The sequence below is a fragment of the Paroedura picta genome, chromosome 9, assembly GCF_049243985.1.
Source record: "Paroedura picta isolate Pp20150507F chromosome 9, Ppicta_v3.0, whole genome shotgun sequence".
Taxonomy (NCBI): domain Eukaryota; kingdom Metazoa; phylum Chordata; class Lepidosauria; order Squamata; family Gekkonidae; genus Paroedura; species Paroedura picta.
Window position 1 is genome coordinate 2490399 of NC_135377.1, and position 19602 is coordinate 2510000.

The 19602-nt window shown below is 48.2% G+C and overlaps 1 protein-coding gene across 1 annotated transcript; it reads left to right on the forward strand.

The window, feature by feature from the left end:
- On the forward strand, window positions 1-11431 carry LOC143844366 (lymphocyte antigen 6E-like). Its single transcript, XM_077351351.1, has 4 exons — window positions 1-101; window positions 3507-3573; window positions 10097-10210; window positions 11014-11431. Exons 2-4 carry the CDS (start codon window positions 3522-3524, stop codon window positions 11208-11210), a joined length of 363 nt encoding a protein of 120 aa, XP_077207466.1. The 5' UTR covers window positions 1-101; window positions 3507-3521; the 3' UTR covers window positions 11211-11431.
- Window positions 11432-19602: the final 8171 nt, after the last annotated feature.

Here is a 19602-nt window from a genome sequence, read left to right on the forward strand (position 1 = left end):
AATTTAAACTGCTGTGCTGTGGCTGCCAAGCAGTGACTCATCTCTTCTGCCTCTGCTCTCCCTTTCCACTTCCCCGCACTCTTTCTCTGTCTCTAGAACTGGTAAGTCTTCTTTCCCTCTTCCCACTGAAATCCTTCAAGGATCTGTCCTGGATCCTCAGCTTGTCTCCTTCCTTTTCCTGTGGTTTTTCCTGAGGAGCCATAGGTCTTCCCTTCCTTCCTTCTTCTTTCTTCCCTTCCTTCTGACTCTCATCTTTCTTTTCCAAGATCTTCTCTTGCTGCTAGGCTGGAGCCTCCGAGGGGCCGGTGGACTCAAATTTAGCTCTTCTGCTGCAGACCTACACGGCTAAACTCGGATACTCTCTTGCTGGTATTTCTTAAGGCATCTCTGACTCTTAAGCCAAAAAATGTATGACTGCTTTGTCATCCTTCGTCTAAATCGTCTTCCTTTTTCCCTTCACTTTTGGTAATTCTTCCATTCTTCCTTCTCCTGCAGTGTTCTTTTAACAATATCTTTCCCTGTTACTCTTTTATTAAGCTTCCCTGCTAAATACTTCCATCGTTAAATTAAATTTTTTGCCGTTTTTTTCCCCTTACTGCAAACCCTCATTCTTGACTTCTTTCTTGATTGCATTTCTGAATGCAGCGGCTCGATTGGTTGTTTGATGACTTGCTTGGCACCTGCTTCTCCTCCGTTTCGTTTTAAGCTTGCCAAACTCTAGGTGCGGCCTGAATATCTCCTGAAATTACAGAGCTCTGTTCCCCTGAAGGAAACCTGCTTTGAAAGGGACGCTCTGAAGGTATTATATCAGGGGTGGCCAAACTGTGGCTCTCCAGACGTCCATGGACTACAATTCCCATGAGTCCCTGTTGAGGAACATGCCTGCTTTTTCCAGATCCCTATTTTGCTTTCTGGGAGAAGTTAGCTGCTCTAATCTCCCTGTTCCCAGCAGTCTGTTCCCAGGAAGTTCTGTTTCTCGGCAGTGTCATCTGTATATGCTTGTCTGTTTTCTCTGAAGGCCAAAGGCCGTGCCAGCTCTGCTCTCAAATTGCTCTGAAATTGCTTTGAAGATAAGGAACTGTGTTCTGTGGGACAGGGGAAGGGGGATTGTCTATGCCTCTCCCTTCAGGTTTAGGTCCTACGTTGAGCAGGAGGTTGGACTAGATGGCCTGTATGGTCCCTTCCAACTCTATGATTCTATGTCAGTCTTTCTAATGAGAAACACCAGAAACATTATTTAGGCTTCAAGATACCCCAGAAGTGCCATGGTTGTGCAGAATATGGTTGGGATGCATAGATGTGGACACGCCCACCTGGGTCCCTTCCACTTCTCACCACCTCCAAGCCCATCATTGGCCATTTTGGGAGGGAGGGGGCGGGTTGACATGCAAACTGCAGCTAGTACAAACTGCAGCTTGTTTGTTCCTGGAGATTCGTCAGCTAACTAGAGTCTCCAGCTCTGGCTTGAGAAATCCCAGGAGACGTTGGGAGTGGAGCATTTGTGAAAGGGAAGAAGCTCAGTGGAGTATAATGCAATGGAGTCCACCCTCTCAAGCAACCATTTTCTTCAGGGGAACTGAGCTCTGTTGCCTGAAGACGAGCTATCATTCCAGGGAATCTCCAGGTCCCACCTGGAGGCTGGCATGCCTACCGCTGGAAAACATCCTTTCAGTTCTGAGGCCCCTGAGGCTGCCAGTTAGATTCTGGGTCCAGTTCAAGCTGTTGGTGCTCACCTTTGGACCCCTTCTGGACCTGAAGCCCATATCTGAAGGACTTCCTCTCCCTTCAGGTTCCCTTTCAGAACAGAAAAACACACAAGAGATTCCAAACATTTTAATTCCAGAAGGGGTTTGCTGATGGTCTGATGATGGTTTTACTCATAGCTATACTAAAAAGCAGAGACATCACCCTGCCAACAAAAGTGTGTTTAGTCAAGGCTATGGTCTTCCCAGTTGCAATGTATGGCTGCGAAAGTTGGACCATAAGGAAGGCCGAGCGTCAAAGAATTGAGGTTTTTGAACTCTGGTGCTGGAGAAGACTCTTGCGAGTCCCTTGGACTGCAAGGCGAACAAACCGGTCAGTCCTGGAGGAGATCAACCCTGACTGCTCTTTAGAAGGCCAGATCCTGAAGATGAAACTCAAATACTTTGGCCACCTCATGAGAAGGAAGGACTCCCTGGAGAAGAGCCTAATGCTGGGAGCGATCGAGGGCAAAAGAAGAAGGGGACGACAGAGAATGAGGAAGGCCTGGAGGATCATTGTCCATGGGGTCGCGATGGGTCGGACACGACTTCGCACATAACAACATCAACATTTTGATACTCTTTTATAGTTTTAAGAGAGTCAGTGTAATGTCATGGTTAAGAGTGGCAGCTTCTGATCTGGAAAGTAGGGTTTGATTCCCCACTCCTCCTCCACATGAAGCCAGCCAGATGACCTTTTGGCTAGTCACAGTCCTGTTAGAGTTGTTCTCACAGAGAAGTTCTGTCAGAGCTCTCTCAGCCTCACCTACCTCATAGGGTGTCTGATGTGGGGAGAGGAAGGGAAGGCAACTATAAGCTGCTTTGAGACTCCTTTGGGCAGTGAAATGCCGGGTATAAAAATCAACTTTCTTCTTCTCCTAGTTACTTAGGGTGTCTTTATGAGGCAGAAAAGTGAATGTCAAATGAATCAAAGAATCACAGATAAATAGAATCATAAGTGAAATTATGAAATAATTTCTTCCTGCGTCTCAATTGGCTCCTTTGAGCACACTTCCTCCCTGATCGTGAACAGAAAAACACAGTTGGTTAGACTGTTAGGACTATCTCCCTCCTCTCCCTTTGCAAAGTTCTTTCTGTACTCAATAAAGCTAGTTATTCTTTAAGCAGCTGGTGCCATTCTCCTCTGCTTATCGAAACTCTGACAACGCTTTCCACCCTGGCCAAAAGTTTTACCCTCCTCCTTCCTCACGGGTCTCTCTTTGAGAATGTCAGCCCCCAGCAACCAAGATAGCAAAGGTTCGAGTCATCTGTGCACTTTCTCAATAATAAATTTGAACAAGTAAATAGAATAATAATAAATGATAAGAGTTGGCATATAAGAACCAACTTTGAGACTCCTTCGGGTAGAGAAAAGCGGCACATAAGAACCAATTCTTCTTCTTCTTCTTCTTCTTCTTCTTCTTCTTCTTCTTCTTCTTCTTCTTCTTCTTCTTCTTCTTCTTCTTCTTCTCCTTCTCCTTCTCCTTCTCCTTCTCCTTCTCCTTCTCCTTCTCCTTCTCCTTCTCCTTCTAAATAAATAATAAATGCTGACATTTCTTGGACAAGGTTCCCCTCCTTGGAATTTCATGCAGGTTGCAATACGCCTGACTTGGACTGGCTGTGGAAAATGCACCCCTGCCGTGATGCGCAGGATTCATCTGGGTCCCTCCCTGACGACACACCCTGAATGGGCATTGCAGCTGGCTCTGGTGTAGCCAGGAGTTGTCTAATGTCAGAAGAGCTGACTGGTCTCTCCTTCCCCAGGGACGCCCGGCCAAGATGAAGCTTCTCCCGGTCGTGCTGCTGGTGGTGGCTCTGAGTGTGCAGAGAGGTAAGCCCTGGAGGGGGGGGGTTGCCTTGTGCCAAACTCGAGGGGGCCTTGAGAAGGAATCTTGGAGACGGCGTGCAAACCTCAAGCTGCCGAACTTGTCTTGCCGAGTTGGTGCAAGTGAGAGAGAGAGAGAGAGAGAGCAGAGAAACAGTTTCGGAGCTTGAATATGCTTAGATTTCCCAGCATAAAGGGTTGGATTCACCTGGCTTTTCTGCTGGGGTGAACAGGAGGAAGGGCTCTCCTTCAAACACCCCAAAAGGCCACCCTGGGGGGGGGGGGCTTGGGACCTGCATGGATGAAAGGCATTTGCAACAGGGACTGTAATAAGCAGGGAGACGATGCAAGATTGGGGTGCGCCCCTGGCTCAGGAAGAGATGCCAACCTCCAGGTGCGACCTGGGGATCCCCTAGGATTACTCTTGACTGCAGACTACAGAGGTCAGTTCCCCCGGAGAACGTGGCTGCTTTAGAGGGGGGACCCTCAGGCGTTATCCCCCAATGAAGTCTCTGACCTTTCCTAGAAACATCCCCAAAACTCCAGGAGTCTCCTAACTTGGATCTAGCAACTCTGTCCCCATTCCCCTTTGATGACCCTAGGCAAAATCCTACCCCAGCTGTCTACGCTTTAACTATTTGTGGATTCCTTTATCAGCTTATCCATCACCTGGCACCAATTAAACCTTCTGAGGCTCTCAGGGTGGCAGGATTAGAACGCGAGACCTTAGGTCTCTTCTAGCCATGAATTGCATGTGACATTGGTGGGGAGGACAAGAAGAAGGGTCCCTGCCCCAACATTTTGCACAAGGGAGATGAAGGAGGCCATTAAAGGGTTAAGAACAAATCTGTATTTGTCCCTTGCTTTGGTTTGGCATCAGTAGGGAAAAAGGATCATGCCCCAGGTGGATCTTGAGGAAGGATATAGGAAGGGGTAGGTCTCTGTGTGTGTGTGTGTGTGTGTGTGTGTGTGTGTGTGTGTGTGTGTGTGAGAGAGAGAGAGAGAGAGAGAGAGAGAGAGAGAGAGAGAGAGAGATTGTGCATTTAGGGGTGACCAAACTGTGGCTCTACAGATGTCCATGCACTACAATTACCATGAGCCCCTGCGTGACAGGGGCTCATGGTTATTCTAGTACATGGACATCTGAAGAGCTACAATTTGGCCACCTCTGCTCTGGAGCATAAATGCCTGTCCAGCTAACGGAGGGTTGTCAAATCCAGGTTGGAAAACTTCTGGAGATTTGGGGATGGAGCCGGGGGGCGGGGGGTGGGGGGTGGGATAGGAACTTCAGTGGGATCCAATGCCACAGAGTCCCCCCTCCAAAGCATCCATTTCTCTTCAGGGGAGCTGATCTCTGTCGTGTGGAGATGAGCTGTAGTTCTGGGAGATCCCCGGACCATTCCCTGCCTCTACGCAGCCACCCAAGACGAACCAGGGTCGACCCTACTTAATGTCTGAAGTCCGCTGGGGTCAGGCTCGCCAAGGGCATCCAGCTCAGAGCAAAACACACAGAGAAGTGGTTGCCATTGCCTGCCTCTGCATAGCAACCCTGGGCTTCCTAGACATACCTCTGCAGGTCTTCTGCCCTGACCTGGATCCCAGCAGCTGCAGCAAGCTAATCAGGACTGGCCCGTTGGTTCTTGGCTGGGAGCCCATCAGGGAAATCTACGGTTATACAGTTGATTCTGTGATTCAGCCGATTCTGTGAAAGCTTAAGGGGGTGGAAGGGGACAGTGGATGAGTGATAGGGGTGTGAGCATCCTGCATAGTGAGGAGGGCTGGACTAGATGACCCAGGAGATCCCTTCCAACTCTACGATTCTATGATTCTACGTGGCTCTTTTGGTCAACGGGAATGGCCAAAGTGGCTCTCCACAAAATGTGGACAGAGTGTCGTCAGCATGGTGGGTCAAAACAGGCGTGATACACACAGCCTTGGAGGACTATTTTCCTTGTCGTAGTGGCTTTGACCAAATAAGTGGGGTTTTTTTACATCCCGCTTATACCCCGAAGGAGCCTCAAAGCGGCTTATAAACACTTTCCCCTTCCTCTCCCCTCAACGGACACCCGGTGAAGTAAGTGAGGCTGGGAGAACTTCAAGAGAACAGCTCTGAGAGAACTGGGACTGGTCTGAGGTCACCCAGCTGGCTGCGCGTGGAGGAGTGGGGAATCAAACTGGGTCTCTGCATCAGAGGCCACCACTTTTAACCACAACACGATACTGGGGTACGGAGGAAAGAGGTTGGAGTTAGCCAGGTTCCCCTGCATTGTGATCGAATTAACACCCACTTCCTTGCCAGGCTGCTTTTAGCCATGGCGAGAAGAGAAAAGAAAACTCAAAAGGAGAGAAGACAACAAAGAAAAATGGTGAAATCCAGCCAGTTGGTAAGCAGCCGCTGGGGATCACCTGGGACAGGTTCCCTTCCTCTGGTTGCAGGTGTGAATTCCAGAGGCAGGAACATGCAGGTGCATGAATGGAAGAGCAGGATGAAGAGCCAGAGGGCTCTTGGCGCTTGGCTTGTTGTCTGGGACACCAGCCTTATATTTAAACTGGTTCTCTTCTGTTTTGCAAATTTCTGTACATTGCTTTGGGGAGAAAGGCAGAACCAAAATGCCCAAATATTTCCTTCCTTCCTTCCTTCCTTCCTTCCTTCCTTCCTTCCTTCCTTCCTTCCTTCCTTCCTTCCTTCCTTCCTTCCTTCCTTCCTTCCTTCCTCAATCTCTCTCTCCCTCCCTCCTGTCCTTCTTTCCTTCCTAGTCCCCCTTTCTCAGTTGAACTCAAGGTGGGTTACAACACAGAGTTGATAGGTTGGGATATACAACACAACAGGAATTAGAGTTGTCAAGCCAACCAGATGTCTGAAAACAGAGGAGAAGCAAAGCAAAGCTTAAGACAGGCTTTTGGGAAACCCTGGGGTTTCTTAACGGCCCTGGTAGGGTGGGAGTTCATTAATTTTCTATATATTTTTTAAATTTGTTAAGCATTTATCAGGTCATATATAGTCCTGTCATACATAGTCATGTCAACTTGCACCTCTCCCTCCCAAAATGGCCAATGATGGGCCTGGAGGGGGTGGGATGGGGAGGGGCTTGGGTGGGCGTGTCCAGAGCTCCCTTCCCACCCATATTCTGCACAAATGCGCCACTTTGGGGGTTTCTCGGAGCCTGAAGAATGTTTCAGGGGGTTCTCAACAATAAAAAACTTGAGCAAGGCTGAGTTAATTAATATGACACAGGAAACAATGCAAAATTAAACAGCAGGATTTTGCTTATAGTGAGCTTGCCAGAGTACAATAGACTAATAAAAAGAAATACAAAACAGAAGAGGGCACAGACTGTCTCGGGCTTGGTGCAAGGAGACGTTTTGCTCTTAAGCTCCATTTGTGTGTCTTCCAGGTTCTGCCCTGAGCCCCCTGGCGCTCCTACTGTGCCCTGAAAGATGCCTCTTTTTGTCTTACCAGTAGGGAATAGAAGCCACAAAGTGGAATCTGTCTGTCTGCCTATCTGTCCATCCATCCAACATTTAGGCCATCCCTCTCCAAATAGTCTTGGGGCAGCTTACAACAAAGCGTAAAACAACAATCCAATTTCCAAACATCATAAAAATTTTAAGATTTCCTATTAAAACGACATTCCATTTCGCCCCATAATCTGCCCAAAAATGGCACTTACTAACAAGAAAACACATCCAACTCCTGCCAGGTAAGGTTACTAACCTCAAAAGTGATGCCTGGAAATATCCCAGAAGGAGAACTGATCTCCAGACTGCAGCCACAGAAACTTCAAGCCAGCAGAGGGACCTCCCATCCCCGTACTCCAGTGACCGCTGTGGTATGGCCAGGCGAAGGCAGAAGACCTCCAGGATCCATGAAGACGTGTAAGAAAGGGACCCGAGAGCTGAGAACTGTCTTGTAGAATCCTAGAATCCTAGAGTTGGAAGGGATCTCCAGGGTCATCTAGCCCAACCTCCTGCTCAATGCAGGACACTCATAACTACTCCTGGCCCCTCCCTCTCGCCATCTGCCTATACTAATACCAAGTCTTAGAATCAGCATTGCTGTCAGGGGCCATCTGGCCTCTGCTCCCAAACCTCCAAGGAAGAAGGGCCTGCCACCTCCCGAGGAAGCCTGTTCCAGTGAGGAAGCGCCAGATAAGGTCGGCTTGGGGAGGTGAATCCTATGGCATTATTCCCCGCGCTGAGGTTTTACCGCCAGGCTTCACCCCTCCAGATCTCCAAGCATGTCCCAATCCAGAACGGGCAATGCTCACCCCTGGGAGTGATCCGGGAAGATGACTGAAAGGCCTGCTCAAGAGAGAAAACCTCACCCAGCCCGTCATTAGCTCGAAGAACCCACTGCCAGGACATAGAATCATAGAATCCTAGAGTTGGAAGGGGCCATCTAGTCCAACCCCCTGCTCAACGCAGGATCAGCCCAGAGCATCCTAAAGCAAACATGCGGCCACTTGGCCAGACTCTGGACTCAACAACTCGCTACGGGGAGCTGGACCTCTTCACTGGGCCCGTCTGCCACCGTTTTTCACTTTGGGCTGCAAAATCTGGCCCTGCAAATAAGCCCACGAGCCTCTGATAGTTCTGAAACATTTGGGATAGATCCAGGTGGGGGGCTGTGTTGGTCTGAAGCAAACAGAACCAAGGTTGAGTCTACACGTCATAGAATCACAGAGTTGGAAGGGACCTCCTGGGTCATCTAGTCTAACCCCGTGCACTATGCAGGACACTCACAACCCACTGTCACCTGCCACCCCCTTGAGCCTCCACAGAACCAGCCTTCATTCTCGGTATGAGGTTTCTGATACATGCCCGCTTTCTAGTCTGGAAACCACTCTGAATTCCGGGCCCTGCGTTGAGTTGGGCCATGTTAAACACCCTTGGTGACATTGGGCTAATCACATTTAGAGTTCTGGAACGGGGCAGGTCACACCCAGAGCCAGTTGCCAACTCTGGGTTGGGAAATTTCTGGAGATTCGGTGGGGAAACCATGGGAGGGTTGGCGACGGAAGGGACAAATGGAGGGGCTGATGTGGATTTCCTGGGTTGTGCACTACTAGATGATCTTTGGGGTTGCTTCCTGCTCTATCTATGATCTCTGTTGTCTGGGGAGGGGCTGAAATTCCAGGGGGATTGCTGGGCAGGCAACCTTTGTCCCAATTGGAATCTCTCCCACACAGACTCCTTTGAAATGAATGGGAAAACATTTCCCGTTCACTTCAATGGGGCGTGTGCACGGAAAAAATTCCTCCTGAACCAGATGCTTGCATAAGGAACATGCAGTGACATGACCGAGCGTTGTTGACAAAATGTATTTCATCCTCATCCCTGGTGGCCTTTCAACAGGTGAGTGCACTGTACCTGCTCATGCTTGTTTTGCAGCTCCTCCTGCCTCCGTTGGGTTCCCCATCCAAAGGTCTGGTACCCCCTCAGTCCTGTCTCATCCTCGTCCACCTGGCAGTCAGCCCGGTCCTCTTTCTTGCCAGAGACCTGGAAAGCCCTTCCGACAAAAGGGATGCACACACAGGCTTGGTGGATGATTGTCCGGGACCCCCAGCTCAGGCCTCATCTGCATACAATGTATTTGCCTTGCCCAGGTTGGAATAAGCGGGTGGGACCCACATGAAGCAACCACCTGGGCATGGAAATATCCCTGGGGAAAGGATTGGGTTTGCCCGGCTGTACTCTCTGTTGCAAGACCAAATAATTTGGCTTGATAGAAAGCCACCTGCTTGCCTGGGGGGGGGGGGTGCAGTGGGTTCCCTGGTAATGCAAAACCAGCACAGTTTTTTGAATGGAGAGGCTAGAACCCAACTCTCTGATGTGTGATCTTTTATTCTGCCAGGTTGTTTTTCATGGCAGAATGATGGAAATTGGACTCCCCCTCCAGCCGTTGGAAGTGGTACAACCCATTTGGCCACCAGAATTCTAACCTCCTCTTTCTGGACATCAGAAGAACATCAGAAAAACCCTGCTGGATCAGACCAATAGTCCATCTAGTCCAGCCTCCCGTCTCATGCAGGGGCCAGCCAGCTCCTCTGAATGGCCAACAAGAGGGCAGAGAGGCCGAGGCCTTCCCCTGAGAAGAACACTAGAGGAGCCTTGCTGGATCAGACCACTGAGGATCCATCCGGTCCAGCCTCCCATCCCACACAGTGGCTAATTGCCACCCTGGAGTCTGGAAAGAAATTTTTCTCCAAGCCAGATCGGCCCAGGGATCCTTGAGGGTTTTGCCTCTATCTTGGCCGTGGCCACTGGAGGAGTTGGGAGGGCAGTTGTGAATTATTCACATTGTGCGGGGGTTGGACTAGATGACCTCTAGGGTCCATTCCATCAAGCCTTTATCTGAATAGTGCAGGCTAGGACGATTGTGCCTGATCTCAGCTGCTAAGCAGGGTTGGCCATGACTAATCTTTGGATGGGAGATCACCGAAGAATACCAGGGTCAATGCCAATCCACCTCTGAATGTCTCCCCGGGTCCACCTTAACCACCTCCTCCCCCTCTTTCTTTTTCGGCAGCTTCCTCTCTCTATTGCTACAAGTGTGAGAATGCGAAGTATCACAAGGACTGCAAGGAGGTGAAATGTTCCGACATGGAGATTCATTGTGTGACGGCGACCAGTGAATTTTCTGGTACGTTTCCACGAGAGGTGCAGCCTGTGGGTGGGCTGCCGGAGGAGCCAGCCAAAGCGCTGGGCTTGAGATCCTTCCCTCTGAAGCCGAATTTGCCAGGCACCCCGGGTTCACCTGGGGGCGCCCCAACTGAGGGAAGGGGGTGACATCTACAAGGAGTGCCTCAAGAACAAACTGAATGAATCGATACGTTTATAGATAAGTTTGCCAACTCTGGGCTGGAGAATTCCAGGAGATTTGGGGGTGGAGATGGTGGAAATTGGTGAGGGGAGAGAGCTCAGGAGGGGTACAGTGTCACTCTAGGACTTCTGCTTTCCCTAGATCAGTGGTTCTCCACCTTCCTAATGCCGCGACCCTTTAATACAGTCTCTCATGTTGTGGTGACCCCCAACCATAAAACTATGCCAGTGTTCTTTCACAGAAATTAAACCAAAACAGACCAATGGCATTGGCTGCTTCGCCTGGCCAGGGAATCACCGCATAGACTGGACTGCCAGCCAATGCGGTGAGTTCTCTGGGGGGCGGCGCTGCCTTCTCCCGGCCGCTCCAGTGGCCAGGAGAAGGCTCCAGAGAGCTGCTGGTGGGGAGGGAGCCGCGCCGCCTTCTTCCGTCTTCGGGGAGGGTGGGGGGCGGGACCCGGCCTTCTCTCGGCCCCAGGAACTGGGGGCCTTCTGCCTGCCAAGCAGAAGTTCTACCACTGAGCCACAGCCTCTACCTAGGACACTCTCTGTTGCCTGTAGCCAAATCTCTGACAACTTCTCCCTCTCCCTCTTCCTCCCTCTTCTGGATTCTCTACTTTCCAGGTCAGAATATCTCAGTCTCCAAATGGTGTTCTCCAACTTGCCCAAAGCCCGGCGAAATCAAAGGGGGCAAGAGAACCGTGGATTGCTGCCAGACCGACTACTGCAACAGGGGTGCCGGTGGTGCCAGAGGCAATTACGCCCTCCTGGGTGCAGCTCTGCTTGCCAGCTGTTTCTACGCCCTCCGGACTGGGCTGTGATGGAGGTGAGGCCAGAAGACACGGAGAGGGTGCCTGCCGGAAGCTCGCGGGAGACGCTGACCCCCCCCCCCCACTGAGACTGCTTTCTGCTGCCCCACAAGTTGTTATGCAGAACAGCCACCTTGCCTGCATTGCCTGGGCATGGCGTGGGATGCCGCTTTACAAAACCTTCCCATGTAAAAACTCCCCGCATGAAGTAAACTAGCACTTCAGGAAGAAAAGGGTTGGTGTGGCCAGTCTATGGAGAAAGTCCATGGTTTGTGTGTTAGGGAGGGTGGAAACAGTCAAAACTATTGGAACGACAATACTGACGCCAAAATTACAATGCAGAGTAGACTTCTGCCCCCTTATTTCACAGAATATCAGGATTGTCTCTTGGATTTCCCCCAGACTGCTCTCTCTCTCACTTCCTCTCTCTGTGCCAGTCAGTTGTCTTATTGTTCTGCTTATGGATCTTACTTCCTTTCCTGTTTTCTTATGGTTGCCAGCCTCCAGGTGGGTCCTGGATATTTCATGGAACTAAAATGATTTCTAGAATGCAGAGATCAGTTCCTTTGGGGGAAAATGGCTGCTTTGGTAGGCGAATCCAATGTATTCATGCTCCATTGAAGTCCCTCCTCCAGCCCCTCCCTCCATAGGCTCCACACCCCAATTTTCAGAGTTGGCAACTGGGTGAAACTGGCTCTGGCCTCCAGCTTGCCTTGGGATATGAACTGGCATCCCAAATGACTCTTCTCTCCCCCACCATGTTCCCAGACGCTAGCAGGAAGGAGGCCCATGGAAGCCCCCCAGGAGTGCCAGCAGTCCCCAGGGCTTGTAACCCTCACCTCCCTCCCCATATGTGTGAAGGGGGGCAGGGAAAGGCTGAGGGACAGTTAGCAAAGTTCAGTTTTGGTTACTGTCCCAAGGAAGAATCTCTCATCTGGATGAATCATAAGTTGGACGGTCCTGAAATGCGAAAAAGAAGAAGAGTTTGTCCTTTTCTCTACCCGAAGGAGTCTCAAAGCAGCTTCCATTCGCCTTCCCTTTCCTCTCCCCACAACAGACACCCTGTGAGGGAGGGGAAGCTGAGGGAGCCCTGATATTACTGAAGTTGGTTCTTAGATGCCGCTTTTCCCTACATGAAGGAGGCTCAAAGCGACTTTCAATCGGCTTCCCTTTCCTCTTCCCACAACAGACCCCCTGGGAGGGAGGGGAGGCTGAGAGAGCCCTGACAGAACTGCTCTGTGAGAAAAGCACTACCAGGGTTGTGGCAAGCCCAAGGTCACCCAGCTGGCTGCATGTGAAGGAGGAGCAGGGAGTCAACCTGGCTTAACCACTACACCAAGCTGGTTTAGCTGAGGCATGCTGCTCTCTAGTGGTCAAAACACAACAACGCCACTTTAGGCATTTGGGACCCAACTGCTTTGCCCACACATCTTACTGCAGCTTTACAGAGCTGTAATCCTTTAATCGTGATTTTGGATTCTGCGCCTGCCTTACACACCCTTCTTTGTCCTTTGGTGCATTTATTAAGCAGCTACAGTAAAGGAAGCCCACACACTTTTCCAAATCAGGGTGGAAAGCCACGTATGATGTGTGTGGGGAGTGTCCAAAGTTTTTCAAAATTCATCCAGATGCAGTTTTGCAGGAGTGTCCAGCAAGCGTCTTCCATTTAAATCCTCAGGGTTCAGGTGTTGTGTTTGCATTTTAGCATAAGTTCATTGAGTGGAAAGGAAAAGAAAAGAACACAAGCAAAAGATGTTGAAATTGACAAGAGTATTTTTTTTGAAATTGACATGCAGCTGCCACTAGGGCAGGGGTAGTCAAACTGCGGCCCTCCAGATGTCCATGGACTACAATTCCCAGAAGCCCCTGCCAGCGAATGCTGGCAGGGGCTTCTGGGAATTGTAGTCCATGGACATCTGGAGGGCCACAGTTTGACTACCCCTGCACTAGGGGATTCTCAGCTGTGTTATTGACCCAAATGAAGAATGGGAAAGAGTGACACCATCTCATAACATGGGGGAACATGCTGAGTGTGCACAATGCCCAGCAGAACCCATTGACACTGGCACTGCCAGCTGGGTTATGTGTTTGTATGTGTGTAATGAGGACCCTGAAGAAGAAAGACAGGAGGAGAATAGGTACTTTCGAATTAGGGTGTTGGAGACGAATGCTGCGAACACCATGGACAGCCAAAGGTACCAACAAGGATAGTTTTAGAGAGGAGCAAACCAACTATGTCATAAGAAGGCAAGCTATTACAGCTAAAGCTAAATTACTTTGGACACATCGTGCGATCAACGTCGCTAGAAAAATCATTAATGCTCGGCATGGTCAGCGGCAAAAGGAAACGTGGTCACCAAAGGATCCGCTGGCTCAACACGATCAAAGCCGATACAGGGATGGCCATGAACCAACTGAAAGAAGCAGACAGAGACAGGGGCGCATGGTGAAGAATTTCCTACAGAATCGCCAAGGTTCGGACACAACTGAATGGATGACATCATCATCAATGTGTTTGTATGCGTGTGTGCCAGTGCGAATGGGTTGCAACTCCACCACACTTTGCCGAGGACTGCAGTTTGTATTGGGGAGGAGTCGTCTGGCAGAAGCTCTGGAGAACTTTCTAGTCTCGTGCCACTAAATTAGACAAAATATGGAGTGTGTGCACTTTTGCCGATGCCCTAGTACAGCTGCACAGTAACACCAATTTCCTGCCCTTCCTTGCGTATTTGCATATTTTGTGATTCTCTAATTAGATCCTGCACACTAGTGGTGGTTTGGGTAGCTTTTCAAAGGCGTTTTGTGTGGATGGTGCTCTGTCCTCAAAATGGGTTTGACCCCAAGCAATTCTTAAATTTGGCCATTTGCAGAAAGTCCGTGTGGTTGTAAACGAAACATGAGCAGGCAGTGTGATGCAGCGGTAAAAAAGGCAAATGCCATTTTGGGCTGTATCAACAGAGGCATCACATCAAAATCACAAGATGTCATAGTCCCATTGTATACGGCACTGGTCAGACCCCCCACGTCTCATATTGATTTCTTTCTGTGCTAATAATCCCCCTCCCCCCCTGTTTTATTTGTTTGCAGTACTTCTTTATTTTGCACAGGGGATACAGCTGTTTGCCTCCTCTCTGATCCCTCTTTCAAGTAATACCAATAGGGAACAAAATCTTGTACAGCTGTTTTTAAACTTCCTCCCTCACTGTATTTTTAATTCAGTGATTTGAGACTAGCTATAGACTCATATCACTAGAAATTAAAATTAAAAAGAATTAAAACAACAAAGTGAAAATTTGAGTTTTCACATTGATGAAGAGGGAGGATGGTGGGAGGTGCAGAGTGGGCAGATGACCTCTATGTGGGCAGGGGAGTGACCTTCAGGGGGAGGGGAAAGGGCGGAGGAACATCTAAGCGAATCCATATGCTTTTGAATTATCTTTGGCTTGGAAGGGAAACAGTAGAAATATCGCCACCAAAGCACTCTCAGAAAATCTGGGGAAGCAGCAACCAGAAAGGGAACTGAGTGCTGAAGGGAGGGAAATCAGTGCCAAATGGCAAAGAAAATCCAACAGATATACATGGTAAAGCAAGGGGAAAATACCAGTGCAAGATAAACCTTTGTTGGGTACCTGTGCTAAAACAGTTTTGAGTCCAGTGGCATCTTTAAGACCAACAAAGTTGTATTCAAAGTATAAGCTTTCACATGTGCATGCATTTCCTCAGAGACATTGCAATGGAAGTTACCAGTCCATCCCTACAGGCAGAGGGTGAGCAGAAAATTAACATAATGAAGATATTTTAAAGATTCAAGGACCAGCTAGGAATAACGAGCCGTAGTTATAAAGGAATCTTGCACGAAACTGAAATTCTAGCTTCTCTTGTTCAGAACTATTCTAAACCCCATTGTGATTACCATGCCTGCATGCTTGGAAATTGCACAGGATACCTTCCAGCTAGGAATATAGGTTCTTGTTCAAGGAGCCACCTTGTTAAATCTGCTCCTGGTACCCAGGGCTAAATTCAAGTTCAGCAGCACCATAGCATTCAAGGAGATTGGTATGACAACGAGATTTTGAGCTCTGAACCATCTTGCTGGGAGGGCGGTCTAAAAATCTAATAAACATAAATGAAAGCTTATGCCTAATTCTCTCTCTCTCTCTCTCTCTCTCTCTCTCTCTCTCTCTGTTGGTCTTGAAACTCTAAGCTACTGGACTCAAATTTAGCTGTTCTATAGCCAAACATGATGGCTGCCCTCCTGTTACCCAGTCACTCTTCAGGAGGCCATCTAAGCTCCAAGCCAGCTCTGACCTGGCTAGCCCAGGCAAGCCCGACCCTGTCATATCTCAGAAGCTAAGCAGGGTAGACTTGGGCTAGTATTTGGATGGGAGACCTCCAAGGAACGCGAGGGGCCATGACCTGGAGTCAGGCAATGGCAGACCACCTCTGAACATCTCTTGCTTGGCTGCCAGACAGTCCATCTCTTGCTTGGCTGCACTGCACACATGTCAGAGATAATAGAATCAATAGCTCTGTGCTCTGCTTGAAACTGGGCTCTTCTCAACATCCTTGCAGCTGCACCTACATCTTCTTTTACTCTCACCTTAGAATCATAGAATCATAGAATCATAGAGTTGGAAGGGACCTCATGGGTCATCTAGTCCACCCCCTGCACTATGCAGGACACTCACATCCCAATCGCTCATCTACTGTAACCTGCCACCCCTTTGCCTTCACCTTGGCCAGTTCTTCTGACTCATGAATGGTAGTAACTTTTTCTTCTGCAATTTCTGTGACTCCTGCACCAACTTAGAATCATAGAATCATAGAGTTAGAAGGGGCCACACAGGCCATCTAGTCCAACCCCCTGCTCAACGCAGGATCAGCCCAGAGCATCCTAAAGCATCCAAGAAAACGTATTTGTTTTTGACCCAGAATGCACCATGATTGACCATTTAAATCTGCTGCAGCCCCTCCCCCGCCATTGACCTTCTCTTCCTGTTCTATTCTCTGGCCTCCAGATCCATTAGCTCTGTCGTAATCTACTAGATTTCTTAGATGCTGTTTGTATGACATATGCGCAACACCCTTAAAAGGTCCTTTCATTTTACAAGGAAGCAAACTGTCTCCCCAATGGATTATTCCATTCATTTAAAAATGAAATTTATTAAAACATTTATATCCTGACTTTTCTCGTGGTCCAGGGTGACTTACAACAACAGGTAAATATATTCCCAGCTAAAATAAAAAAGAAAACAACCCCCCAAGTCCTCCGTTCTTCCCCATGAAAGATGCCTGCCATGTTACGTTCTTATGGCTATAAGCATAGACCGCTTCAAGAGGGGCCTGGATTGACATCTGGAGCAGAAGTCCATCAGTGGCTACAAGGTGTAGATGGGACACTCCACCTGGGACATCTGCTCTGTACCCTTGGTGCTTGGGGGATGGCTTCTGGAGTTCTGGCCCCACAGGTAGACCTCCTAATGTCACATGGTTTTTGGCCACTGTGTGACACAGAGTGCTGGACTGGATGGACCACTAGCTTGATCCAATGTGGCTTGTCTTATGTCTGGGTCAGCAATGCTCTCTCTTCTTGGTACTTGGGGGGCCACAGTGGGAGGGCTTCTGGATTTCTGGCCCTGCTGGTGGACCTCCTGAGAGCACCAGGGTTTGGCCACTGTGTGATACAGAATGTTGGACTGGATGACCCACTGATTTGATCCAACATCTCTTATGTTCTTATGTCTGGAGCAGTGATGCTTTGTATGCTTGGTGGTTGAGGGGCCCGAGTTGGAGGGATTCTGAAGTTCTAGCCCTGCTGGGGGACCTCCTGATGCCACCTGTGTTTGGGCCACTGTGTGACAGAAAGTGCTGGATTGATCCCACAAAACTTCTCTTATGTTCTTATTCAAACCTCTGGCAAACAGGCAGGCCTTGCAGGGCCCCCGGAAAATTTCCAAGGAGAGAGAGCCACAGAGGAAGATCCATGACAGAAGAGGCCCAGGCTCTGGTTGATGCCAGGCAGGCCAACCTGAGTGGTGGGATAGTCAACAGATGGCTGACAGATGACTGAGGCTGGCGCCAACCAGGAATATATTGAAGGAGCTGGTCCTCGATACTTTACATTATTTATAATTTACCTTATTTACACTGTAGGTTATCACTGAGACCGAAGGCGAATGATGCGTTGTAAGTCAAATGCAGTCAATAAAACAGGATGAGGATGCAGAAATTTAAATCAAGGCACCATCTGGAGTGATCAATTATTACATCCTGGCAAATTTGCAAACCCGCCAATGTTTGTTTATGATTTCTTTAATCCAATTGGCTAAAGGTGGTTATTGAAATTCATATGTGATAAAGGTGTGTTTCAGTATACACCTTTAGCCAATTCAATGAATGGAACCGTGAATAGACATTGGCATGAGGTTGCAGATTTGCCAGGATGTAATAACTGGCCACTTATTGGATTTAGGGGAATTAGGCATGTTAGAGAGACATTCATTTGTTCTGATTTTCATGATAACCAGTCAAGTAGGGATGCCCTGGCCAGGATAGCCTAGGCAAGCCCAATCTTGTCATATCTCAGAAGCTAAGCAGGGTCAGCCCTGGATAGCACTTGGATGGGAGACCCCAAGGAAGTCCAGGGTTGTGGCATGGGGGCAGGCAATGGCAAACCTCCTCCGAACGTCTCTTGCCTGGCAGCCTAATAATCTAAGGACCTCGTGGCTATATTAGAATCATAGAATCATGTCCCATAGGATAAATAGATAATAATCTATACAGTATAATTAAGTGCATGCTCTTTTGTCGATGTGTTGAACCCTCCAAAGCGTTCATGGAGGAGGCTTTGGAATATTCAAGATGCACACCCCCTCTTCCCAGAAACAGTTTTGCCTGCAAAGGTGTGGGAAGCTCATGATCAACTGTAATGCAGGAGCCCCTCCCTTTAAATTCTTCCCTCCTGCCTTGGCAGGCTGGAGGAGAGCAATTAAAGGGACTGCCCTCCACATTATAACTGATTATGACAGTCATGATGCCTGATGCCTGATGAGTGGCTGCCATAATGGCCTGTCATGTGTGTGTGTGTGTGGGGGGGGGATCCAACTGCTTTTAAACACTCCCCACCAAGGCCAGGAGCATTTAAAGGGACTTCCCACCCCCTGCTTTACAACTGATCATGATAGCCAAGTGGTGATGTCATGATCAGCTGTAACATGGGGGGGGGGGGTTCACTCGGTTTAAAGGGACCACACTCCTGAACTATAGCTGATCATGACAGCCCCATGGGCTCAGGCAGCCTGTAGCCCATTGCATGTTTTGTACAGTGGGCTTTACTGCTAGTAAATAAAGAAATAGGGGCAGCCTTTCTGAACATTACAAATGTGGTCATTGTTTATTTATTTGTTATATTTATATACTGCTGCTTCCAGAATAGCTGGCTCGTGGAGGTTCACAATACACATAAAAATACAGCATCCAACCTTAAAACATGAATCAGATCTTAGAAAACACATTAAATTAGAGCAACATTTCCCCAAGATAATAAAAATCAAGATGGCGGTTAAAATATAAAACTCTTATCCCAACGTCTCAAGCAGTTGAAAACTAGTACAGAACATAGTCAATGACTGGTGATGGAAACTTTTGTATACCACCAATTTTTCATTTAACGAAGTGCAACATGAAATCATTTCATGCACATGACAGCATTGATATGTTGGAATAAGTGTATGCATTGTAAAGACATGCTTTATAGAACACAGATCACAAATCCATAATAAAAACATCAAAGCACCTTTTGAAGCAAATTTTGTAGAAAAGGGACACTTTGCTGATGAGCTACTTTTTATAGTAAGCAAACATTTATCATTTACATATAGAAGAAGAAGAAGAGCTGGTTCTTATATGCCACTTTTCTCTACCATAAGGTGCCTCAAAGCGATTTACAATCTCCCTCCCTTTCCTCCTCTTTGATGTTCAAACAATGTTATTCCATCAGGAGGTGACTTGGATTTACATGTTAAAATGTGTACACACCATGGACTTAATGTAAATTTGGAACTGTCATGTCATTTATAGACGTTACTTCCTTAAGACCAAGAAAAAAATATTGCATGATTATAGGTTTCAACTTAGATATATAATATTTGTTATTGAGGAAATAATTAAATGCATTATATGCTAATCGTTGTATACTAACTAGCTTTAAGGATGTGGCAGTTTTACATGCAGCTTCATGACATTACAGGGATGAGTTTGCTTTAAAATGGGCATTGTTGTCAGTATGCTGAGAGAGTGTTCTGCCGGCTATTGTTAGAATGGAAGGATTACTGAAAAATCACATTCGGAGAGATATGCTAAGATCTATGTGCAGAGCCAGTTTGGTGTTGTGGTTAGGAGTGCG